The sequence below is a fragment of the Poecilia latipinna genome, unplaced genomic scaffold (genome assembly GCF_001443285.1).
Source record: "Poecilia latipinna isolate Pla-1442-1.1 unplaced genomic scaffold, P_latipinna-1.0 Scaffold245, whole genome shotgun sequence".
Taxonomy (NCBI): domain Eukaryota; kingdom Metazoa; phylum Chordata; class Actinopteri; order Cyprinodontiformes; family Poeciliidae; genus Poecilia; species Poecilia latipinna.
The window spans coordinates 124,717-151,325 of record NW_015112861.1 but is presented as its reverse complement, the minus strand read 5'-3'; the positions used below and the strand labels follow the sequence as shown (position 1 = coordinate 151,325).

The 26,609-nt window shown below is 38.0% G+C and overlaps 1 protein-coding gene and 1 long non-coding RNA gene across 2 annotated transcripts in view; one reads left to right on the top strand and one right to left on the bottom strand.

Annotated features, from left to right (window-relative positions):
• Positions 1-23,387, top strand: LOC106947519 (uncharacterized). Its single transcript, XR_001425003.1, has 4 exons — positions 1-11; positions 5,710-5,715; positions 9,269-9,275; positions 22,983-23,387. It is a non-coding gene; the product is annotated as an uncharacterized LOC106947519 (long non-coding RNA).
• Positions 23,388-23,411: 24 nt separating this feature from the next.
• ralba (v-ral simian leukemia viral oncogene homolog Ba (ras related)) overlaps positions 23,412-26,609 on the bottom strand; it is a 21,817-nt gene continuing 18,619 nt past the window's right edge. Inside the window, exons 3-5 of the mRNA XM_015032566.1 lie at positions 25,625-25,833; positions 24,994-25,171; positions 23,412-23,587 (exon numbers count right to left, since the gene is read on the bottom strand). Coding sequence (XP_014888052.1) covers positions 23,465-23,587; positions 24,994-25,171; positions 25,625-25,833 — 510 coding nt within the window. The 3' untranslated portion in view covers positions 23,412-23,464. The remainder of the gene's footprint in view (positions 23,588-24,993; positions 25,172-25,624; positions 25,834-26,609) is intronic.

Genomic DNA, 26,609 nt, shown 5'->3' with positions numbered 1-26,609 from the left:
AAGCAGAAAGAGTACAGATGACAAAAGTGCAAAAGTCTGACTGCCATATAAAGAATTATGAAAACTTAAGCTGAATAGATATGAGGTACTACTTTGTGTGGGTGAAATAAACATCCTGCTAATCCTATTAGTCACTTTGTATTTTACAAACCTACATTTCTGCTTTTAGCCATCTCAAACCCGGCTTTAAGAACATTCAGTAACAACTGAAAAGTTTAATATGTCAAAGTGAGAAATCTTTTTTTTTTATTCCTGACTGAGAGTCACAGATTGAGAATAGGTTCTAGAAATAAATAAAGGAGAATTATGTTGACAATTAAGTGTCTTTGACAAAGCAAGTTTTTACTAAAATAGGGGTATTACATAAAATCGACTTGCTTGAGCCTTATATCACGTTATAACGTTATTCCCCTCATCAAAAACATACCTGGAATGTTGCTTTGATTTTGTCTCGCATCTTTGAGAAATCCTTGAACCTTAAAGTTGAATTTTAAAGTTAAATGTGATTTTGTAAGTCATCTTCCTTCTGTTTAGATTCCCCTATTTTTAATGCAGTTCTAAGACCCACAGGCAGCAAAGCTCCACACAAGAGTGCTGACTTCTCTCAGAATATTTGACAATTTAAAAACGATATCTAACCACCCTTTTGTTTTCCTGCTTCCTCTCTAAAATCTATAGCTGACCCTTTAAGCAAATTGATTTTTTGTTTTTTATGATTCAGTGAAGTGTCACAGCATGTGCTATGGACTCTGTAAGTGCACCAATCTGAAAGAAAAACAATGTTATAACCCATCTGTTTGGCCACAGGATATGAAGGTTTAACTGTAGTTGTCAATTATAGTTGGTCACATACACAAAATGCTCACTCAAGATGAGGGATTGCTGCAAAATCAATGAGTTGATGCAATTGGCTGTGGTCCATTAGATAACTTTTCACCAACTGGAACAATATACTGCATTCTTCTCCACTGTATTAGAGCTAGAATTGAAATGGAACTGCATTTGAATCCGTCTTATACAACTTCATTGATTTGTTCTGTTTATGTTTCTCGACAGTTGGTCTGGTAGCGTCTGAGATTACATTTTTATAAATAAACGGAATGAAACTGAATAAGAATGACAGGTTAAGGAGACGTGGAAAATAGGCGGCGAATGAGTGGATGTGATGTAAAGTCAAAGTAAAAGAGAGACTCGGAACTCTGTCTTGTTTGGCCTCAAATGTCACACAGTGATATCAACCACATGCCTCTGGAACAACCTGGTAATTAAGTTAAAGAAATTGCTGGCGAGGCTCCTCTTATTAGAGAGATTTACTATCAAAGCTGGGCACTTTGAGTGACACAAAATATTGCCTGCCAGCCATTAACAGTGACCTTTCCTTTGGTGCCGGCTTTTATGATTGCCATTATTGAGATGTGCAATGATCGTTGCCTTTACCGCTGTCTGAAGTCGTCAAAAGACATTAAACACCAATCAGGCTGCAAATACTTATGTTTGCCCTTGTAGCAGAGTGAGAATATAAATCACGGGCTGAATGGCTATTATCCTGGTAAGCGCTCAATTAGTTACTTCCTTGCAGATTGCAGTGAACCCGATCTATACATTTAGGTGATTTCACATTTTTAATATTTCATTTTCCCCACAAAAAAATCTATTAACGTTTGTTACCTTCAATCAAATGTAAATGTGAGATAAACTGAGGGGGGAAAAAACAGCCTTCATAGGAGAGTATATAAATGTTTTGTAATTAAACTGAACTCTCCTCTCTCTCTGTTAGACAGCGATGGATTTCTTCAGGACCTGGGAAGATGGTGTGGGTATCCTGCACTAGCATAACCTCTAGAACAGAGCATATTTCTCCAATCATGAGTCAGATTTAGATTACATCTAAAACATGTCAAGATAATAGACCCCATCTTTTTTGTATCTACTTCATTCATCTAAAGTATGTGTCAAATTTGGAAGTGTCAATGATGGAGAAGGTAAAATAAGTACTAAAACAGAAAAACAGAAAATGCAAAACTAAGATCTACTTGGTATACTTGAATTTATTTTTCCATCTATACTAGGTACTGTTCAGTACTTGCTATATACATGCATTCAAACTGGTTAAATATTCTCACCTGCTTTCTGCAGCCATCTATAAGCTTTTGGTTGAGTTCTGATTGGATATTTGACCTCTCTTTGTGGTAGAATTGGTGAATTAATTCGCATTGGTTCCTTTTCTTGGCACATGGATACAATCATGCCTCCAGCCTTTGATAGTGATGTTAATCATTAATCATGCTGACCTTTTGTTTTTGCTGGAATGCTTCTCTTTAGAGAGGAATTAACATCTCTCATTTCAAGGACGCACACAGTAAAACAGTGCACACTAGTTTATCCTTGGTGAAAAACTCAAAGGTGAAAGGTGAAGATTTCTACTCAGTTTCTCTATTTTTATATTTCTGTCTCGACAACGTCTCCATCGTTGCTGCTATAAGTTAATGAAGCCCAGTGTGGAGCAGAGGGCAACACTGAACCCATATGCAGGACACACATGAAGAGCAAAGGCGATTTGTAGGCAGCGAGACACTCGCAGGCAGTTAGCTTGGGGGCTTCAAGCTTCACTTTAGAATCTGATACAGGCTGTGTTTGACTCTACATACCAAATGGAAGGAAAAAACTAAATAGGTTAATAGAATGCATTGCCCCGAGATTCACTGGAAGTCACAAGCGTGGGCACGGAGGAGGCATGTAGCTGAAGTGTAAAAGCCATCTGAAATTGAGTTGGCAGCAGGACCTCTAAAAAGGAACAACTAAGAAAATGTTGAAGATAGCTGAGGAAGGAATATTCCCCCGAGGAGTTTGGATTGCACCAATGTGGAAGGAGCGGAGCCCCGTGGGTGGAGGGTGCAGTCAGGTTCACTGAATTCCACACAAGCCTATCAGTCTGAATATGACTTCTCCAGAGGGAGTGGATCCCCCACGCTGCAGCTGTCTGAGCTGAGCTGTTTTTCTCTCTGGGGGTAATTTGTGGCACTGCTTGCTGAAACATCCATTCATTCTGACGTGGAGAGGAATAGGAACATTTAAAGGCCTTTATTTCTCATCCTTTTTCCCTCAGACAAATTTATTAGCTTGGAAGTTGTTGGCCTTGAGACTCCTCACTCATAGGTTAAGGTATATCTCTTCCATGCCCATGCAAGTGGCTCGTTGGTTTGGTAAATACAGACATACTACGGCTCAGTCGGTCAGACAAAAACAAGCTGAAGCACACTCGTGTTTTAAATATCTATATAACTTTCCACTTTCCTGACGTACTTCTTCTTTTGTTATTCAGTGATTACAAGCATAATTGCAGCACTCAAATTTTCCAACTACCATGTTAAGATGCTTAAGTGCACAAAACAAACTGAAGTGCGCCCCGCTGGACAAACTGTTAATATGCTAAGTGGGAGACATGACAGATTTATAAAGTCTAAATTTCACCAAGCAGAACTTAGTAACACCACAGAGCAGATACTGGCTAATTATCAGCATCAAGGCATTTCAAGGTTTTGACCCGTTCTGGTTTGAAAGCCTCAGAAAGGTCCCACCATTCAAAGGCTTAATGTCATTTTATTAAGATGTGAAGAAAGAGTGACAAGAAGGCAAGGAGGTTGCTGAACACAAAGTCATTTGTAATAATAATTCTGGTCCCAAACTCCTGCGCAATAAGTTCAGTCAAATCAGTAAATAACAGAATGGGAACTGATTTCTGGTCCAGTATTCTTTCACTTTATTTAATGCTGTAATTCCTTTCTTAGACTTTATTTTCAACATGCTCTCCGTGAGATTTTACATTTCTTAAACTTTCAATCTTTTGGTCTTTTTGCTGTTAGGCTTTCATAACTTTTTGTTATGGTAACTTTGGAAGAGCACAGAAGCTGTGTCCTGGGGCCCTTTGAGACTGGGTCTGTCAATACTTTTGTCTCACTGTATAGAGCACGATGCCAGGGCAGGCAAGTAATTCTCCTAAAGGGCCACATGGGAAAATATGACCACTGGCTGAAGACAGAGTGAGAGGGAGAAAGCACTAATACAACTAAAGGTTACCATGCCATGAGAATCTCATGCTAGCCCATTCTTGCAGTAAAATAAATGAAGCACGCATCCCAATTTATTCATGTTGTTAATTATAATGACGCTTCTAAACATTTGGCAGCAAATAAACACACAGTCCTGCAAGCTTCCATGTTAGCCTGACTTGGCTTTCTCAAAGTTCTTGCTGGAGTAAATGCTCCATCTGGCGATGCTGATCTCATCTCCAACACTGCAACTAATCTCTATCCTTAGGAAAGGATCAGACCATGTTCACTGATGATTCTGCTTCCAAATCAGATGACATTCCGGATCTCACTTGGGCAATCAGGCCTCAGCGAGTCTTGAGTGGCTTCCAAGGTGACATTTCCATCTGATCCCTCTACCCACTGTGGACTTTCTTCCTCCTACTATCAGGATTTGCGTAATGTTGCCACTAATCTAAATTCACATAATGTAATCTGTTATTTCATGGCATATGCACATATGTATGTACAGACACGCACGCAAATCTGTGTGCATCTGTGCTTTGCACTTGAACAGAACGTAACAGACTTAAATGCCACCACGCACACACACAAGCACATATGCATGGGGAAGTGGGTATGACCACAAACACAAACAACAAAACTTCAACAGACATAAAAAACACACACTTTTCCACTCTCTCCAATAACTGGCAGGAGTAGAGGAAGCCCACAAAGGGAGTAATATCACACCAGGGAAAATGCCAAGTGTCTTATTAGTGCTTTAGTAGAGATGGCTTGGAATCGATGAGCGACCCTACTGGTCACAACACAAGCGCTCCCAGAGACGCGCACATCATGGCACTCAGTCTGCACAATCCATCATAGCAAAACATCAGCAAAAAAAAGGAAAAGGAAAGAAAGAGAACTCCTCAATGTCTGAAGACTTTCTCCCTCTTATCCCCCGTTCTGTTCTGTGCTTTGGGAGAGACGTGAGAGTTCTGCTAAGTGAAGGCACAGACAGCATAAGGAGTCTCTTATTTTCTTCTGTGGTGCTTTCAGGTGGCTCCTCTCTTCCACCTCCATCCTGTTCAGAAATCCTTCTTTTTTTTAACCTCACAATTTTTAAAAGCTGCGAGTAATGGTTTATGAAAACTGTGTGGATTTTTTTTTTCCTATGCACTCATCACTTGATATTAAAGAAAAAAAAAGCACAGATTTTTGTTTTTCTTGCAGATGAGGTCTAAAAATGTATGACTTTTGTTCCAGAAAACCAACCAATTTAAATATGCTCTCTTACTTCTGGTCAAATAAAGCATCCAGTCAGAATTATGCCAAGACTTGTTGATGACAAAAAATACTTACTGCCTTCAGTTTAATGTACCAAATAACATCCATTCACATTTTAACACGAGTGCATTTAGAACTTTAAGTTTTTATAGGTATTGGTGAGAAAATTCACAATACATACAAACTTCTCAAAATTATTTTTGATCACTGAAATTCCTGATAATCATTCCACCTTGTTAGCAAAGCAACCAAAATATATAAATTAATATTATATTCATCCTGATGAAGACTATATGTAAACCTGTAATCGGACAGACTGAACCTATATAACATCTCTCACACAGCCACACTCATTTCTGTATCAACACACAGATTAGCAGGCTACTTGGAGTTAAGTGTCTTGCCGAAGGGCACGTGTGAGTTGGGGGAACCTGCAATAAAACTTGCAACCCTCCAACTTCTGTCTTACATTTTATGAGTTAATTTATGGGCTCTACTCACAATCACGTCCTGAGTCATAATTCAGCTGGCGGCAACTAAAAACATCCGGAAGAAAATTGTGAAGAAATGTGGTGTGAAAATTGCCTTTGAGAATTTCTACTGGGCTTGATAGAAAGACAAATGATCCCCGCAGCTTGACTTGACTTGACCTTTACAAAAGACCCGGTAGTGCCGGAGCCTTTATGATGTGTAGTCATGCCCTTACATATATGCTCTTCATGGAAAATATTTTTCAACAAAAACCTTTTATTGCTCTCACAGAGAAATTTAATAGCAAACTTTTCCAAATGAACACATAGACATGCCGAATGCTTTATGAGGGGAAAAAATGACTGTCTGCAGCAGAGGTGTATTTAGAGAAAACATTTCAGGATTGTAAGGTCAAAACATGTTCATTTGTTTAGCAAAGCTGACTAAACATTCAACGTGTGTTGCTGGCATAAAATGTCCCTCCAATAAGGATAAATGATACCCATCATAGAGCTTTTACAAATCTATCGTGCAGTATACCAAAGCGGATACTATAAATCACATTTCGAAGTTTGACAAATAAATTACTTTAAAACCTCTACTCTTTTGGCACGTAGATCTCAATTACTGGTACTAAACAGAAACAAAGATAAAGAGTAGTTTTATGGTTTGATCATTCTAATTCAGCTGTCTTAGCTACTAATGTTGACATTTTTGTGCTGCAACATATTTTAACACCAACTGTGTACAGTACCTACTGATTTACATGGGCACTGTGCCCACATAATAAATGTCATCCAAAAGCATTTAACAAAATAAACAAATCTAATTTTTAAACAAAAACATGTGACCAAATCAGTCCAACCGTACAGAAAGACTGAAATTCAGTTACATGGATTTCAAATTGCTCCAAATTATACTTCAGCCCAGTCAAGTTCAATCCATCAAGCCATTTGGTGAACAATGTTCCTAACAAAACCTAGGTGACTGCGTTGGCTTTGAAGTAATTCCTCATCCTAAGCTAACATTCACGTCCACTTAAAAAAATAAAAAATAAAAAAAATTACTAAAAGGAGAAAATATATAAAAATAGCTTCTGTTTCGGTGCTGAAGAACATGTTTTTGCTTGAAGGCAGAGTAATTACCATAATTACTGTCACTTCAGATTTACCCAAAACAATAGATTACCACCCACTGCAGTCTTGTTGTTTCACAGTTTGATTTTAGGCAAAAATCACTAATAATATGAACATGTTCCGTGTGTTATTTCATGATGGAAAGTTACACGTTTAGAAATAAGCCATTCTAAGGCTGACCTTATTCCAACCTAAGATAGTCTGAAATTCTTGCACAAAGCATATGAAACAACTTCAATGTAACCTGTGTGCTCACAAAAATAATCACGTATCATGATTTAGCCATGGTACATCACATTTCGTAAAATAAATGATTGTTTAAGATGTTTTCTGAGTTTCTTTTTCTGACATGATTTCAAACACCTGTGCTTCAGACAACAGCAGCAAAAATCATACCAACCGTGATTAATGTGAAATGTAAGAGAAGATGCAGTCACAAACCAGTCAAGATGACACATTTCAGCATCTCCATTGCCGTTCCTCAGGCTCTTTTTAATCATTAAGAATGCTGTCATAAAGTTACGGGAAGAGGTAGGATAAACAAGGTTATTCTGTGCAGATTGCACAGCAGCAGCATGACAGACAGGCAAACAGCTGGTGGCTAATGGAGTTTCTAAGAAACCGTCTTTACGACTATCTTCCGTGCTTCACTCTGTTTTCCTTTATTTTACTTTGACTGGGCTGCTCATCTCGACTTCCTGATTTACCTTAGTTCAAATTCACACTCAGCCAGAAAATGAGCTCTAAAATGAGCTCTAAAATGACGTGCCTCAAGGGATACACTCTTGAGTGTTTTTCAGTAAACACTATGGCCACTAAAATGGATATTCATCAAACAGAGCTGCTCCGACATTCACCGGCTACTTCGAAATTTTAAATGTTTGAGAAATGATTTGGCAATTTGTTCTTTTGAGGGGGGAGGGTTCCCAATTTTGGTTGATAGTTTCCACTCAGTGTGAATGTATCACTGAGTTTTTGAAGATGAACATATTGTGAATGCACCAAGTTTTGTTAAACATAAGACACATTTAAAGAAACATAATTTAAAGTTAGTTTTTAACAATTATAGATAGAATTTTAGCAGTAAGATAAAATATCTTTAATAAACCAGATTTTGCAATACCAGTAAATAAAGATAATGTTTTCTTCACTGTTCTTTATCAAATGCATGGTTATGTACAAAATGCTATATGTGAGCTGTTGCCCATTTTCCTGCTTCTGATCAGGAATGTGCAGAATTTGATAGTGATATATTATCATTTTTTTTTATCTGTGGACAGGTTGTTGCATTGATACATCGTCAATCAATCTTCTCATATCCCGATCTCTAGAGCCAGTGTAGCCGAAAAAAGAAAGCGGTACACGTAGACGCATCATGACAGAGACAAAGCCCCATCCCAAAGCCTGACAACACACAGAACAGTGGCAGTACAAGGAATAAATGAAGAGCTCATCCCTGCCATAAATCCCACTTAAATCCACTGTCTAATCAGTATTCTGCTTAGGCTCTCTTTGGCACATATTTTCTATTCTCCTGAACATATTAAGTGTTGAAAATGTTGTGGAAACCACAGATACAAATTAAAGTTACTTGAAACCTGGTGGTAAAGAGTCTACAGTGTATTGCATGTTATATGATAAGTTAGTCTAAGATGGGAGGTGTGACATTAGACTAAGAATGCCACGGTTTCGATTACAAAATACCAATTTAAAACAAAAAATAGAAAGACTCACTAAAATTTTAGCAAAATTCTAGTAAATTTGCATTAAATCACTGTAAAATAGTAGTAAAATTTCAGTAAATTTGTAATAAAAGCAAAGTAAAATGACAAAATAACAGTAGAATTGTAACGGAATTACAGTATTACTGTCACAAAAATACAATTAGGATCCTGTAAAGAGTTACAGTCACTGTAGCTACAGCAACACCGCTGCCAGTAATTTACTGTAAATTTTACAATTTTACTTCATTGTTTAAAGCAAATATAAAGATTCTCGAGTCTACATGATGAAGATTGTCAGATTTGTCACAAAGCATTTCTTTAATTTTGTTAAATTTAACAAGCTGTCACATTTAGACACCCACTCTTTTGAAACAAATTAACATTCCCAGAGTTGTTTTTTTTTATCAAACTTTTTACAGTGCATTTACAATTACAGAACAACATTTTGACATAGTAAGTCCTTTGTTTTCCCTCATGTAGGAAAACAAAGGACCCGTTGGTCCATTTGACTGGTAGAGACTAAGATACAGGTGATATTGAGAATAAAGCCTGGCACAGCACGCTATTATCATTGCTGCATCTTAGACTCAGTCTGAATTCTTGAATCTTTTATGCTCAGCTGAACAGTTCAGTCGATGCACCCTAACAGTGGAGATAAATCACTTTGGACATAACAATACAAACTGGAGCAGAGGGCTTCTTGTTATTTGATCAGAATCCTATGAGACCTGAATGGGAAACACTTTACCTGCAAAGGAGCACTATCATTTCTGACTTGCTATTTGATATCTTCCTTTAGTCCTGGACAATTGTTACACAATTGCAGTCTGATCTCCAAGCCGCACAGCACAAGGTATGTAAATATTATGTTTCTTTGAGCCCATCCAAATACCTGAGGGAGATTAGGGTGGTTGTACAAAAGGTCAACCAGCAGCACAGTAATTGGGGAAACAGCAAGTCTGCTGATTAGAATGGAGGTCAGAGCTTTGGTTAATCCCCAAGTGGCCGGCTGGGTCAGCACCTTTAAGGCAAACACCCATACATGCTTTTCATGGACCACTTAAAAATGTATGAGATAATACATTGTAACGCCTTGCAAAAGTATCTTTACCACTGAAACTTTTTCACATTTTCTCATGTTATGACAATTTTATTTTAATGGGGATTTTTGTATTGAGTGAATATGATGTAGTAGAAATGATGCATAGTTTTCTGTTTTGGTTGTGTTTTTGTAAATATACGAAAATACACATTTGAAAGTGAGGTGTATTTTTTTATTTTTGCCTCCTTTTACTCCAATAAGCCAAAGCGGATTATGTCACTTTACTTAATTTAATCTCAGTGTAAAGGTCTCTGATGTATGTAAGAGAACATTAGTGAAGAAACCGCTTCATGAAGACTAAGGAACAGTAAAAAACATCAAGTGTTTGACAAGTTAACATTTGTCAAGGTGCGTCAATGAGAAAGCCATGGTTGAAAGAAAGTAATAACAAGTCCCATTTATATTATACTACAAGACATGTAGGTAATATGATAAACATGTGAAGGAAGTTGCTGTGGTAAACTTTCATAGAAACTAATTAGAGGCTAACCAGGGCTACAATAGGTTTAGATCACAGCATATCCATGTATTAAAATGGACAAATCAGAGTTCAATCCATCCAATCTGAATGAGCTGATACTATAACACAAACAGTAATAGGCAAAGATGTGAGTGTCTGCAGCTTTGAATGCACCTGAGAGGGTGTGACTGTTGCACCATATAACTCATGTAACAATAGCCCTAATACAGTGAATCATTTTGAGATAAAATAATAAATTTTAAGGCCAGGAGAACTGTTGCTAGATGTAAGAAACAGGCAGAAGAGACCGTATCAACGTCCAAATCAATAAGGCTGGACTGTGTCAAAGACTCTTTAAAATAAGTTCATCTATCTGTGTGTACCCACTGACAGTAAACTGTACAGAGATGAGACATGAACTAGTGAAAGGATTGTTCTAGATGTTGTCAAGCATGTTTGGTCCTCAGCGACCCCACCTGCAAACTTCCATGACTTAAAATATCTACTACCGCACAGCTAATTCCCTGAATGCTGAAGGTCACCTTCAGAGATGTTCTGGACTCCATCACAACCAGTTTGATATGTGTTGGCAGCAGATAAAGTGCTCGCGGCATATTGAGCAGAATGTGTCGTAATATTTTGGCTCATCAGCGCGAGCCTAAAGGCAGAACGCCAAAGGAGATGTTATAATTTGAGGAATCACCATTCCAAATCTGCCAATTAAATTCTACACAAAGACATGTGTGCAACAAGTAGTGAAGTGATTTTATTTTACTTTAAATGACTAATTAAAGGAAACACTTCTGCATATTGTATAAACACACTGATCACATGCTTTCACACCTGTCACCTGTCAAGTTCAACAGAATTATATTGCTGGCACCAAGAGCCCAGCTGTGTTAGGGAGCAAGACATCCTTCTGCATCACTATCTTTTGGAATAATTGAATTCTTCACTGCACACACACATTCACACATTGTGTCTTTCTATCTTCATGAGGACGTTGCATTGACTTCCTATTATGTAGAGTGTCAGGGTTTTATATTGCCAAACCGTGACCCTCTACATAATCATTGCTTAACCCTAAACCTAACCTAAGCTCAACTCGTGCCTTGGTCCTAAACCTAACCCTAACCCAAAAAACAGCACTTCTTCCTGTGGAAAATGGGCTTTAGGTTGCCTAAGGAATAGAGGGTCCTCACAATGTAGTATTTGTTGGAAAGATGGGCCTTACAGGGTAAGAAATGCTAAAGCACATATATATACACACACTTAAACAATTTAAGTTCCTGATGCAATTATTGCCCATATGCCTCATGCAGATGATGTGAGCAGTACTGTGGTATCCTGCTGTTCTATAATAAAAATAGTCTCTAATGAATTAAGCTTACAGATCCTCCACTGGCAGGAGCCATGTGGTTAGGAGGGAGCATTCAGAAAGGGTAATTATTGTCTATTTCGCTTTAATCTGCCTTACATGTTACAGTAAGATTGCAGGAAGATGTGTTAGAGTGTGATGATGTTTTCATCTTCAAATCTTCACTGACTCTTTGTAGGATTCTCCATGGAATCACCATCTAGAGGTTCAAGCTCAGAGCAGATTTCACTCCTCTTGCTTGCCAGCAGTGACGACACATAATGTTCATATTTCTTGATTATTCACTCAGTTGTGTATGTTATTTATTCTCATTCTCTGTATTTAACACTTGGCTAGTAGTATACGTTCGTTAGTTGTGAGAAAAATTGTGGCTTACTGCAAAGAAAATCTGTTTTCTAGTAGCTGAAATAGCAAATGACAGGTTAGTAAAGATGCTCAGATGTACTTTACGGTCTAATCCAGCAGACCTCTACTGTAGCTGTAAACTTGATATTTTAAAAGTAAAGAAGTCAAAGCTGAAGTTAAGAAAGTCAGTGTCAAAAACAAGACACTGATTAAAGGCCTCATTCAAACCTTTTTGGGTTTGAGTTACAAAATGCCTCATCCAGAACTGTTCTTTCATCAACTGTGACCAGAAGAGAACAATCCTCACAGCATGATGCTGTCACAACTACGTTCAATTGAACTATGGTCTTTTCATGGTGACGCGCAGCATTAGATTTTCATCACAGAGAGCAAAAAGTTTCACTTTGGTCTCATTTGATCACAGCAAATTCTTCCACTGTCAGAGAACATGGACCTAAATAGACACTCAGAGCCACAATATTCAGGTTCTTACTGGCAAAAGAAAAAAAAAGGACAAAAGTTATAAGAGTCGCAATTCTCTTCCATTTATGTGCTACGTTGTGTTGGTCTATCATGAAAAGTACCACAAAATAATATGAACGTGGTGCCTATAAAATGGTACAATTTGTAAAGGTTTAAGTTGTTATATTTTTTCACCTGGCTGCATTATATATGATGATGTGATATATGATGACTGCGTGACGATGATCTAATCTCTGTGCCTATAAACTACAACATTGATCCAAAGTAGGACCAAAGTATACTTTTTTTTGTTTTGGTGTGCCACAGGAAGGTTTTCAATGGCCTGCATTGTTCAACAAAATACAGGGCATAAAGTAGCTGACAGCAATGAATCGTTTAAATTACAAAAAAAAAAAAAAAAAAAAAAAAAAAAAACTAGGAGTAATTTAGACGTAGCGATCCACAAAGCTAAACGACCATCGAAAATGAGGGTTTTATTACACTAGAATATTTTTCCTCCACCCATAACTATGTTCACAGTAGGTGCTCAAGGTTCCTTTCCTCTGTGTACCACTTGTAGATACTGATAGTGATAAGAATGATAAACAGCTTCCCGTCTGAAGTGCTGACGGATTGTACTGTCAGCTTGACAACATCAGTGGGAAAAGATTTATTGCAAACCTCAGATACCTTGAGGCTTAATGCAGCCACACAGTTGTAAATGAGAGCAAAACAGGGTTCATGTCTCTTACAGGTGCCAATGATGCTTGTCAGCAAATTGAAGCAGACCTTTAAACCCCCGCCTTGAAAAACAGCACATCCTCTGCATTATGGAGCTTTTATTCACATTTGAAGAGTGTGTGACACTCTCTGCTCATCTTTGATGCTGAATAGAGTTGAAGGTTGACTCAAAGCTTGTATCTAGCGATAACTCCACACTACATTTAACCTGTTTGCAGGTCGCTGTGTCTCAAGCAGAAAATAGCATCAGTTGCCTCGCTTCTTTAATACGTGTGGGTGCATTCAGCACATCCCTAATTCTCCAGGTATTAGCTGCATAAACTGCAAGCTGAGCAGAATACTAAATCTCAGTCACCCAGGTAAACTGTGAGGTTTGTGTTGCTTTTTTTTTTTTTACAGCGGGCCGCGGCGGGCTGTAAAAGATTAAATTCGGCTAACAGTGGAAATGGCGTCCATAATTACACGGTCACACTCACACTGTAAACTGCGGGTCTCCGCAGAAGGTGTTAACAATCAGCTAGGAGGCGAGATTGTTATGTGCGCAAGCTACTGCTGGTAACATATGGTGATATGGATCTGATGATGATCTTCTACCATCAGTTCCTAACAGTATGTAACGCAAATATTTTTCGAGCAACATTCAGTATTTATTATTGCGTAAGGCATTAACAACCTTTCTTCATGTAAGTTTGTTGTTGATATTCATACCTTCTGAACAGTTTTTTTTTTTTATTACATTCACTAACTTTAGCATATTTAATTGAGATTTTAGATCAAGGCAGAAGAAAATGTTTTCATTAATCAATGAAAATCTAACATGTGTGGCATGCATTAGGATTCAATAAGCCCCATTTACTATAATGTCCCTAAATACAATACATTGCAATTAATGCCATTAGAAGTTATTTTATATTTAAACAGAGTACTTGTGTGCATTTTGATTTAAGTGTAAATACACATACAAAAAATAGTAAAAGCACACAGGAAAGAAAATGAGTAAAGTTGTAAATAAAGTTTAAAAGTTGTGACACTATTCCTTCCAACATCCCAAAATGGGGAATAGCATGGAATCAACAAACACCAATATAAGGGGCCAAGATAGAGGGCCCCTTATATTGGGCCCAAGGAAGTTATTAATTGCAAAAGCAGTCAAGAGGTCCACGATAAGTCTGGAGAAGATTCACGGCTCAGGTGGGAGAATCTATTAACAAGACAAACCATTTCTTGTGCACTCTGCAAATCTGGACTTTTTGCAAGACTGGGGGGCGAAAAAAGACATAGCGGAAAGAAATTCATAAGACACGTCATTCACATCTCACCACTAGCATTCCTGCAAAGCAATGTGAACATACTAGCAACGTAATGGTGGTGGCAGCATCATGCTGTCAGGATAATTAACTTCAGCTGCATCAAGGAGGATGGATGATAATAAATACAGTGCAATTCTTAAGGAAAACTTCTTAAAACCAGCAAAATGTTTGAGATTAAAGCAGAGGTTCACCTTTCCACAAGATAACAGGAATCATTCAACCAGACCTACAATTGAAAAAGTTAAAGTATTTCCACATGTTGCAAAGGCACAGTTGAAGAAGAGCACCACATTTTGATGAAAAATACCCTTTCATTCTACAATTAAGCATCAACTATTCAGCAGCTAGCTCAACATTTAAGAGATGAATAATAATGTTGCAATTTTGAAGCTGTATTACAGGGGTGTCCAAGTAAAGTCCTCGAGAGTTTCCATCCTGCGACTCTTGCCCCAAAACCCCTCCGAATGCCTGAATTCCCTCATCAGCATGTCACGCAGTTCTGCAGTAGCCTGATAACAAGCAATTTATTTTACTCAGGTGAGCTGGAGAAGAGGTGCATCTAAAAGCTGCAGGATAGTAGCTCTCTGGAGTTAGGAGGATCGGAGATGGGCACCCCGCATGAAAAGCTACAAATTACAAAGTGTACAAAATTTGAAAACGCAGAACACAAACTGAAAAGGAATGGAACTGATTGCAAAGCACTGATGATGATAGCAAAAAAAAAAAAAAAAAATCTTGTTTTAAAGTAAACAACTTCACACACTGGCACAAATGATGCATTATAGAATATCTAGAATCAGTTTCTTTTTACATTATAAAGCGGTCATATTATGTAAAAGAAACAAACAAGCATTTTCTGATTTATCCTAAATAAAAACTAAGCTAAAGATCCAGTTCCTGTGCTTCATAACTGTTATGAACAGCAGTGGTGTTTAATGTGGCATGATATGGCTTCTGGGTCATGTCACAGTTCCAACAGCCTGGCACTTCATCCTCATGCTGCTCATTGCAAATATGGCCCCATGTAAGGGAAAATAAACAAGTTTTCCAATGGCTTAACATTTATTGTCAACAATTATTATTATGAAAAAAAAACATCAATCAAACACAAATTTCGCCACTTTTTGTTCATATCTATACCTGTATCTGTGTTTGCAAGTTCATCTTTATGTCTCTCAAATGTAAGGTGCTTCTAATGTTAGAAATCAGCATTTTTAACATTAGAAGCATGAGGACACCATTTATGCAAGAACCGCTGCTGATCATAAATGACCAATCACTCAGCTCCAATTAATCTATAAACCAGAAGCAACAGTATTTATTTGTATCTCTAATACATTACAAAATGGTAATTCCATTATTTCTTTTTCCAAACCCATTTTGTCCTGTTCAGGGTTGCGTAGGAGAGCCCATCCCAGCAGTCATAAGTAAAGAAACATGGCTTTCAGTCATTTTGGTCATTTATTCTTGACAAGATTTGTTTTGGACAGTTCAGATTATTACTTATCCAACACAATAAGGTCCAATAAGGTCAGCTGATTGGTGTGAGCTCATGTAGTAAATTACATGTCATATGGTAAACTCCTGTTTGTTTTTGGATTAAAATAGAGCTGCTCGATGGGTTCTTTCATTAACTCATAATGAAGGATTGCACTGATTCCTCTAATGAGTTTGTTAGTGATTATGGGAGGACAGCAGTAATTTGCATAAAATGACGTTATTGTCTGCCATGTGATGAAAGAATAGACCACAAGTGTCTTTAAAATAACTCTTTATGCGACTTTCACATACACTATACATTCAACTCAATGTTCCCATCTTATTTGAACACAAAAAGCTGCTCAGTTAATTGAAAAATAATAAAACATGTCGGACAGTTTAGTGTCCAAAGGCTTAATTAATTTTAACAATATTTGATTTTTCACATTAACAGAGTAGAAATCCAACGGCATAAACTGAAAAGAAATTTAAAGTGCAAAATCTTATGTCTTTTTCAACTGAACAACTTGTGACAGAAGTCCTTTACTCCACAGTGGTCTCCTTGATAGGATCTGGGAGAGTTAATGCTGCACTTCCAGAGAGATGTGGGTATTCATTGTTTTATCATTAATTGTGATACATTTCTTATCATGATAAGAAATTTATCTTATCATTTGTGATAAGATAAAACACATCATTTGTGTTTGTGGGGCTGTGATTGCTGTGGCATGCAGTCAAAGCCATGCAGTTGCATAAGAAAGAAGCAGTAAATAGTTATTCGCATCACTTTCATTGTTATTACAATAGTACCACAAAATATTGTGATAAAACCTTAAGTGTGTTTCGCCCATCCCTACTTCCAGATAGGCAAGACGTCGTATGTGTAGAGAGAACATGATGACTGACTGATGGAAATCAGTGCGGCAATTATAAACTTACATCAGTTATATAGTATGAGCAAACATTTCAGAAAAATATGTCTTAGAAATCTTTTCTGAACATTTTAAACACCTAATTTATTGAACAGAGAAGAGCATAACCACGCAAAGTGTTTCCACTAATACAGTAGCATTGTAGTGGATCCATATTAAGCATTGTGGGTCTGTCCCAGCACACACTCTTTGCAGAGACTGAGTGAAGACCATGTCTGCAGAGTTGTTCCAAAGGGATCATCCAGAGATAGCATGTGTGCCAGGCAATAAAAGACACTGTGCAAAACAGGCTTTTTTCATATGCAGTGTTTGTGCTGTTGTGGGGAGCTGTTGATAGTTTTGCTGTTATGGAAACAAAATTCAGCTGAAGGAGAATGCTTCACTTTAATTCAGCAGTAATTTATTCTTAAAGAGACAGACATCTGAGCCACTGCCGCAACTGACTTTTATGATTTGTGCTTCAGTTGTTGCAAAGGGTTCCACACACATTGAACTTCTTCGCTTTGCGTCTCGTTAAAACATGAATTTCACAGAGTTTTTGTCAGATTCCATGTAAATAGGTCAACACAAAGTAGTGCATACTTGTGAAGTGGAAGAATGAAAGTGAAGACTGTTTAATGATAAAAATCTGAAAAAGCCATTTGTATTCATCCACTTTTACTCTGACATTCCTGAATAGGATCCAAAGCAAGTAATTCCCTACAGGAATCAGCACAGTGGAGAATAAGGGTGTATATAATTTAATGTCAGAATAAATTGAACTGCTCTATGAATCTCAAAGGTTTGTCAGAGAAAATGACTAAGCCAAAAACGTTATGAAGACCAAGGCACACATCGGATAATATAGGTGAGGGATGGAGATATTTAAATCGGGGTGATGTCATAAAACAATATCCCAGGCCTTTGAGCTTCAAACCTACCAAGAAATGGCCTTCACCTACATCGGCAGGCTGGACGAGCAGAGAGAATTAACCAAAGAAGCAGCGAAAAGGTCAACGGTAACTCTGGGGGAGCTGAAAAGATCCATTACTCTGTTTATATTGAAACTATTAGTTGTGCACCTAACAAGTCATGAGAAGTTCAGGACACATTCTGCCACAAGTCATTCAGAGGACACAGCAAACATGTTTAGCTTCTCTGGATAAGATGAGATCCAAAGCCAAAACAAAGTGGAAGCAATATCACTTGAGGAGACTTTCCTTTACTGGAACGGTGAAGCTGGTCAGAGACAACTGGAGGATAAATTGAACTAAATACAGTAATAAATGCACATATATGACTGTACAATGGACAATGGAAACTGGAAGAGAAGGAGCTGAATGAACCATCATGGGATGTACCTATCACAGATAGCTGTAGTGGCTGATGTGACCAAATCCTACCAGTGGCTAGACGGGGCCGGACCGAAAGACAGAACTGAAATACTGATCACTGTAGTACAGGAGCAGGTCTTGAGCACCAGAGCAACAGAAACTCAGATCTACCATACCAGGAAAGATCCCAGGTGCAGCTATGCAAAGAGGCTCCAGAAACAATCCAGCATCTCATAGCAGGAAAGGAATGCATGGAACGCCAGGGGCCAAGCAGCCAGGATAGCCGGAATACGACCTGGAGACCCGTAGGTCACAGTGGAAATCACCTCCCCAGGTGATGGAGAATTGTCGAGCTAAGATCCTGTGGCACTTCCAGATACAGATGGACAAAGCAGTAATCTCCAATCAACTGGACATTGTGACCATTGATGAGCAACAGTCCCAGTGATTTGGGACTGATCAATGTGGCAGTCCCAAATGTCGGAAACATCAGGAAAAAGGAACACGAGAAACCAGAGAAATCAGGGAATAACTAGAAAGAGCCGGAAAGGTGAAGGCAACAATAGTGTAATTAAGTATAAATGCAAATACACACAACAATTTTGATATTTTTATTTTTATGTGTGCATTTCCCTTTCACTTTGCAATTAAGCATTAATTATATTTGTCTATCAACCAAAATCTCAATGCATTAGAGTTTGTAGTTTTGAGAAAAGATGTGAAAAACTTCAGGGCTTAGGAGTACATTTACAAGTCACTGTACAAAAATTAAACAATAAGCACTTTAATACACTTTTAATAATAAAAAAAAAAATTGCTGAGTCTTGTTTTATATTTAATACTTATTTATGGTTTTGGATGTTCAACGCACACTCACTCAGAGGAAAGCTTAATTCATTCCATTAACATTTAAACAAAAATGTTAACCTTGTGTTATCAGTGATGATACACATACATTGGGCTATAAAGATAATCAAAACTTAGTCTTAATTTCTGCGAGAAGACATGATTTAATAGGGGGTGATAAACATTTAGTCATTCTGTCAGCCTCAGTCAAGATGAATGAAGCCTTGGGGTGGAAGAGAAGCTGGTAGCACTAATGATGCACAAAACAGCAAACAGCACACAGGCTGTAGAGAGATGCAAGACTGCCATCCCATGGCCAAAGAGTGAACAGAAGTTCTCCCTCATAAGGCTCAATGTGCAGACGGTAGGAAATGGCACAACCGCTAAAATAGGAGTTATTCTCTGTCCATTGCATTTATTTTATAGGTCGAGCGCAATTCCATAGAGCCGGTTTCTCTTTCTGTATAATGAAGGACTGTGATGGTGCTTTATCACTTGAACATCCTCATCCCCAACATTAGCTCAGATATAATGAGGGTTATTCAGAGGACGGGGGCCCTCTCCACAGAATGATAAAAGACCCGAGAGTATGTCTGTGACATGGCATCGGTCATTAGCCTGCCTCACTTTGCCCTTTCATGTATTTCTAAATAAGTGCCTTCCTGTGGGTTTAACAGACCACCTAATCTGCCTACTTAGAGGTGCGGGCGAGGAGTGGGAGCCCAGAGAGGTGAATTTCAGGCAGGTAAATGTGCTTATCTGCGCTGTGACATGTTTAGCCTCTCTGGTGGAAATTCTGCCACAGGCTTCCTACCCCCGGCAGGTTTCACTGGTGATATAAATTATGGTGAGGGGGGGGGATTAGTGTATTTATGTGAAGTATCCTGTGAAAGTGGAGCAGTGGCTTTCATAGATGTTACAGCTTTAAATCCCCACAGCAACTCTCTCTGCGCCGTTTTCTTTTAAAGGTTAACGTTGATTTAAGAATTCCCCCGGTGTTGGCCTGTCTGATCAATACTTTTAAACATACAGTTCTCCCCCCAAGACTGGAGAGGAAGTCTTATCTCTGTTGCCATAAAGAATAAAAGATTGGAGATACAATGGGGGACTGATTTGAGGACAGGTGGGGATATTAAAGTGTTGGCAACCAAAAATAACTTGCCTTGATGCAAAAAGAAAAAAAGATGCTGGAAAAGATTAAGACAACTTTTAGAGAATGTAAAAAAATAACACACAAAATCAATTAAAATCCCTTAAGAGCTGCTTTTGAATGAAGCAAAACAAGGTCAGAAAAAAAAAACAACTTGCTTTCAGGCGGATTTGTAAACAGCCCCCAAAGAATAAAAAGAGCAGGAATTTGATGATTTTCAGACCCCTCTTATTTATTTTTTTATCATGAAGAGTACTGCAGACTGAAATACAAGCAGATTACTCTACATTTAACTCCAAAGAAGGTGCAATCAGATTATGGGTCAAACATTTCAATTTACATAGCACCAAGGAAGCATGTTCTTATCCTTCACACCCAAAGCCATTTTAAAAATGTCATTATAGTGAGTCTTGGCCGGACGATGTAGTCAACCCCGTTTTCACACTGTGAAATGAGCTTCACTGACCCAGACGCTCCCTGGGCTTCGAAAATGTGAGCCCTTGCTTCGGCTGATCTTACACCAGTCTGCCATGTGACAGAAGGTTGTGAGGTTAACAGAAAGGCTGGTAAAACATCATTGTCACCAATCAGGAAAACAAGCCCCAGGCTCCCAACTTGACTTGGGAAGCCGTATGATGTAAGTTACTGGTCCAAAGAAGATAAGGAACGGCAGCAGTGACATTCGTCCTTTAGGGTTAATGTAAGTGTATGAGAAAATTGTATAGGCTTGCAAAAGTATTGAACTTCCTTCACATTTTGTCACTTTACAGCCACAAACTTCAAGGCCTTTTCTTTGGACTTTATGTAATAGACCAACACAAAATAAAGCCCAATTGCAAAGAGGAAAATATTATATGCATGGAATGCATTTGTATTCAGATCCCTTTACTCTTATAAACCTAAATTCAACGGCACTGATTATTATTATTATACCTAAATAGCAAATAAAGTCAGACTCACTACTTTGTAGAAACAACTTTTGCAGGAATCACAGCTGTAGGTCTTTTGCAGTATGACTGAACCAGATTTCAACATCAAAAAACAGAAACTTTTGGTCATTCTTCTTTGCAAAACAGTTCAAAATTTATAACATTTGTGAAAAAGCAACGTTAATGTTTTGCTACAGATTCTCATCTACATTTTGGACTGACTAATCTATCCTAGCACAACATACTTTGATCCAACCCGTTCCATTGCAGCTCTGGTTGCATGTTTACTGTTGCTACTGAAGGTGACCCTCCTCTCAAGTCTCAAGTGTTGTGCAGACTAACAGCCTTTCAGCTTCTCATTCTCGAATGGGGAAAAGCATCAACACTCGTCACCATCACATTGTTTTATATATATATTTTTCCTTCCCACTGCTGTGTAAAAACTAGATGTGAGCATCACTAAACCATCCAGCAGACCGATTCGTCCAGCAGGGTTGTGATTCTCGGCAGCTCTTACAACTCTAATCTGGCCAGTCATTTTAGGTTCATGGCCTTGAACCTAAAGGTTTGAATTTGTACCTTACTATTTCCATGTTGGATAAGATATTAAACAGTGCTCTCTGAAAAATTATAAGCTTTGGATATCGTTCTGTAACCTAACTTATCTGTCGTGCACTCTGTGTGCTCTTTGGTTTTCATAGTGCCAAATGTCCAGCATTGTTTCCTGACTTAAAATTCCACACAAGTGAGCTCTGTAATTAATTAGCTGACTTCTGAAGGAAATTAGTTCAGTTAATTTTATTTAGTAAAAAAATGAATACAGTCACCTAATAGATGAATTAAATTACTTTTTTTTTTGAAGTTTGTGTTAATACTTTTTTGGATAGAATTTTAAATGCACACACCCACCAGGAGAGGAGGATGTGCAACACCAAGCAGAAATGGTGGTAAATGACTTAATTTCATTTAAGTATTGCTTTCACGAATCGGCCATGATTAAAACCTAAAACTCGTTTTAAATAATAAAAACATAAAAGGTCAAGAATAAAGAAAAGAAACATTTATTTTGCAGCTTTCATGCTGCAAGGAGACTGAAGCATATTCACAGTAGAATGCATAAAACAAAGAAGGCATGTTACAAAGAATGGCTTAGGCAGTGGTAGAAACATCTCACTCACCACAGCACTTGATTAAACATGAGTTAAGATGCAAAGCTTTGCTCAAGGACACAGTAAGGTAGTATAGTTCAGACAAATTGCTCTGTTAGAGCACATACATAGTGTACAAACATGGTTCGATTTCCAGTTTGGTTGGCACAAACTATTTAAAAGTGTCCACTGTGAACGAAACCCCCTTCCTATGAATTGGCAATGAAATGCATGTTATTAAAATGTAAAGAGCCTCTGATTTCCTGCAATTAAACTATTGACCACAAAGCAGGCATGTCATCATTGAAGATTGTCGTCAAAATGGCAGAACATCGGCATTCCTGTGAAAGAAACAAGAAATGCAAATCTGCACTACTAGAAAGGTCGGAGTACATGGATGCTTTCTTCTGTTTGTGATAAACTAGTAAATATATCGCATCACATCTGCACAAAGAATTAATTAATGAGTTTTTCAGTCCCCAAAATTCTGCAGCTTTTTACCTCCAGAACTACAAAGAATCTCTCTGACATTTTGTAATCCTACCGAGGCAAGAAATTAGAAAGGAATATGAAATAACCCTGTTTGGCCACAAATCCTCTAATTGGATTCCACTACCTTGAGAATCATCTGTGGGCACAAAAGTCACAAAGTCTTGGGGAAAGATAAAGCTTACGCACTCAGAGAAAAAAAAATAATAATTTGAAATGTTTATCAATTCAAAGCAGCCAAGTAGAAAGGACCAAATGGATGAGACCTTGGCAAAGCAGTAAATGTCATCATTAATGGACAAACATGACAGACAGCAGCATTATAGTTCCTACAGTTTGACAAACACAGAAACAAGAGGTCTGCATGATAAGGTTACGACTGGCTTCGGAAATTTAACGCGTTGTTTACTGAAATTCAAAGGCATTATTCAGCGTTAAACAGTGGAGAAATTCTTGAGCAGCATAGTTAGTGTCACTGGCAGTTTGGTCATTAGCTTAGTGTGAGCCATCAAGCACTGCAGTTTAAGTCACAGTAACAACAGTGGTCATCTTCCAGTTTTAGTACGTAAAATTGGCAACAAAGTGGTTGAGATTGTTGTAGAGACTAATCTATCACAAGCCATTACAAAAATAATTATCAATTTCCCATTTAAATGACAATGAAAGACATCTGCTTTGTTCCCCGGCAATACAGATGTGTGTTGTGGCTTATATTTAGGTCCATGAAGAGCTCAAAGTAAACAGCATCTCTCTCTGAAACTCTTCTTGCTCTTCTTGTTCTTTCCTTTCCCGTTTTTGTCCTTGTTTTCAGTCATTTTCTTGCCACGCACTTCACGCATCAGGTCGAAGAATACCTGGAGGGAAAATGAGTAGCTACTTGTCACATGTTTGGGAGTCAGGTAAAAAAATCTAACAAGTAAATCTTTAAAATTCGGTACTGTACAGAATTTACAAGTTGGATACGAGTGGTTCATGTTAGCAAGTTGCACCAAGGTTTTACAAATTCATGGTGTCATAATCACCAAAATTTTCCAAAGAGTGAATGGGTTAGGGTTTGTCGTTGGTCATAAATGCCAACTTTTCCGGAGTGTTTGGTGGCCATTTACGTTTATTAATTAACTGATTTATTTTTTTTCTTTAAGAAAAAAAAAAAAAAAAAAACTTAATCCAGTTTATAACCTAAATTTGTAAATAATTATTATATTTGCACATGTTGTGATTCTTTTAGTCAAATGTCCAGTGTGACAATGTGAGGGTTTTTGATATGATTATTTTTGGCCACTTTTTGAACTTTAGGACCAGATTAACCTTTGTTAGATTCCAAATTTGTCAATTTTTTGTCAATTTTTGCTAGAAATATATATTTTTTAAAGAATCAAGTTGGAAGTGTAAAATTCTATGTTCTGTTTCCCAAATAATAAGAAGACACCTAAATGCCAGCCATATAATAAAGCAAGCAGGACCGTCATCTCCATGTCAATCTGTCACTCGGTCATTACTGCTGCAACACCAGCGGCACATTTTTACTTTCACTTTGGGAGCGGTTCTCTAGTTGAAACCTCCCCAGCAGTAGAAAACAGCACATTCCAAATTTGCAGTGAAAGGAAAATGGACTGCATTTTTATGCGTTCATTCTCCCTCCAACCAACACAAGTGTGATGTGCTTAATTTACCAAGAGACTGTCGGTACGACAAAGCATTGAGAGCAAGGAGAGGCATTTTGAAGAGAAATTTTCTCAAACTTTTGAGTCAAGAAAAGGAAGAATAAAAGCTCTATGACCATTTTATCAAGCTGCAAGTAGAATTCTTGTTTGATCCATGAAACAAAACAACACAATCCAACAGCGAACACACTCTTAGTGGCATGGATTTTAAAACAGATCTTACTGCAGATCCTGATTTCTTTGCTTACCGACAAATTCTGTGGAGGAGTTTATTCTTTTTGTTAAATTGAAAGAGAGTTGTAACTTTTATTTTATTTTATTAATTTACAAGATTCTTGAATTATTTTGAGTACAACTGTATGTTGTATGTATGGACTATAATACATGGACCTCTGACTATGAAAAATTTTCATTTTGGTCATTTGAGATTTGTATCTATATAACTCTGGTTTAGGTAAATTATGCCTATGAAGTAGCTGACAACAGTCTGGCTACCTGAGCAGGCTGTGTTGTTTTACTAACCAGTCAATATCAATGCTGTTGATTATAATTTTAGCCTTTTTCTATTCAGTAATGCAGTGAGTGAGCATTGGCACCTTATCCACGTTGGCTCTAGTTTTGGCAGACGTCTCTACATACTGGACCCCCCACTCCTCAGCCTTCCCGCGCGCCTCATCACCAGACACCTGCCGACGATCCTCCAGATCCGACTTGTTGCCAACCACCAGGAGAGGGATCTTGTCCTCCTCCGCCTTCACTCGCAGGATCTGCTCCCTGCAAGCACAAAACAAAAACCCAATAAGCAAGTGCAAGGGTTGTCGAATACTGTTTTTGTACTTTGCAAATAATAGGTACAATTCTTTAACATTTAGCAGGAGCATCATTGTTTTTGAAATATAGTGGGTTATTTTCTTCCCTGCAAAACAAATCCACGTTGGACTGCATGTAACAGTTTTGTTGCATTTTTTATATTTTTTTTTGGATCAGATTCAAGCAAATCTTTGTCAATTCCTCAGAACTGATATTGAAAAAAAGCTATTAATTTAATCCTAAACCAAACTTGTCTAAAAGAATGTCATGATCAAGAAGTAGAAAAAATGTAATTGAGTCATTTCAGTGATCACAGTCATTACCAATATAGCGACATGTAATCTAATTTACATCTCATCAAAGTTGCGGACCTTCAACAGATGCCACATTTACGCGTTTGCCTCACTGCATCATTACCTGAACTCATCAGTGGCACTGAAGGACTCGTGCTCTGTGATGGAGAAAACCAGCAGGAAGCCCTCCCCGCTGCGAAAATAATTATCCCTGATAGCAGCATAGTCCTCCTGGCCAGCTGTGTCCAGGATGTCGATCTGGACTTCCTCCCCGTCCAGCACTACCTTCTTCCTGTAGCTATCCGCCTTAGTGGGTTCGTAGTCTTCGACAAACTGAGAAGGAGAACATTAAGGCAATTTATTTTCTTGCGTTTTGAAGACTGTATGTGTGTTTGCACAAGGATGCAGAACACCAGATCGAAACAACCTGTCAACTTTTTCAGATTCCAGTCATAAAATTCAACATGTTTTCTTTGGATTTTATGGAAATCACCAACACAATGTAATGTATTTTACAGATTAAAATATGAAAGGTTTGACATGCATTTGTATTTACATCCCAAAGTCATTACTTTGCAGAATCATTGTTACTGCAGTGAGGGTGACACCACCACCTTTACAAAAGAGGCCATTCATTTTGAAATTTTTACCAAAACAGCTCAATTTGAGACACACTGAATGGAGACCATCTGTGAATAGCAGAATAGATTCTTACCTGGATGTGTGTCTGGGCCATTAAACCGTTGTAAATGTACAGCAAATGTTTCTAACTTGTCAACATGACAGACCCAGGTTTTTAGGCGGGCCAGAGTTCGATTGTGCATTCACACCTCCCCAAATGAACTGGACTTTCCAGGCAAACAAATTGGGTGTGAATGCACCCTCCCCTTTCACTTGCACACTTCAGATCAAATAGCATTAAATTACAAAGCAGTTTGTGGTTGTAATATGTAAAAAAGATCATATGATTTCAAAGGAAGTTTGAGCTACTGGTCTTATTAAAGTGTTTTTAGCCTCTCCTATGTAGTCGTTCTGGGAGCCCTCATCTCATTTTAACAGCGTTTCCCAGGAGACCAATTAAACAAAGGGAACCGTGGTTAACTGATCAG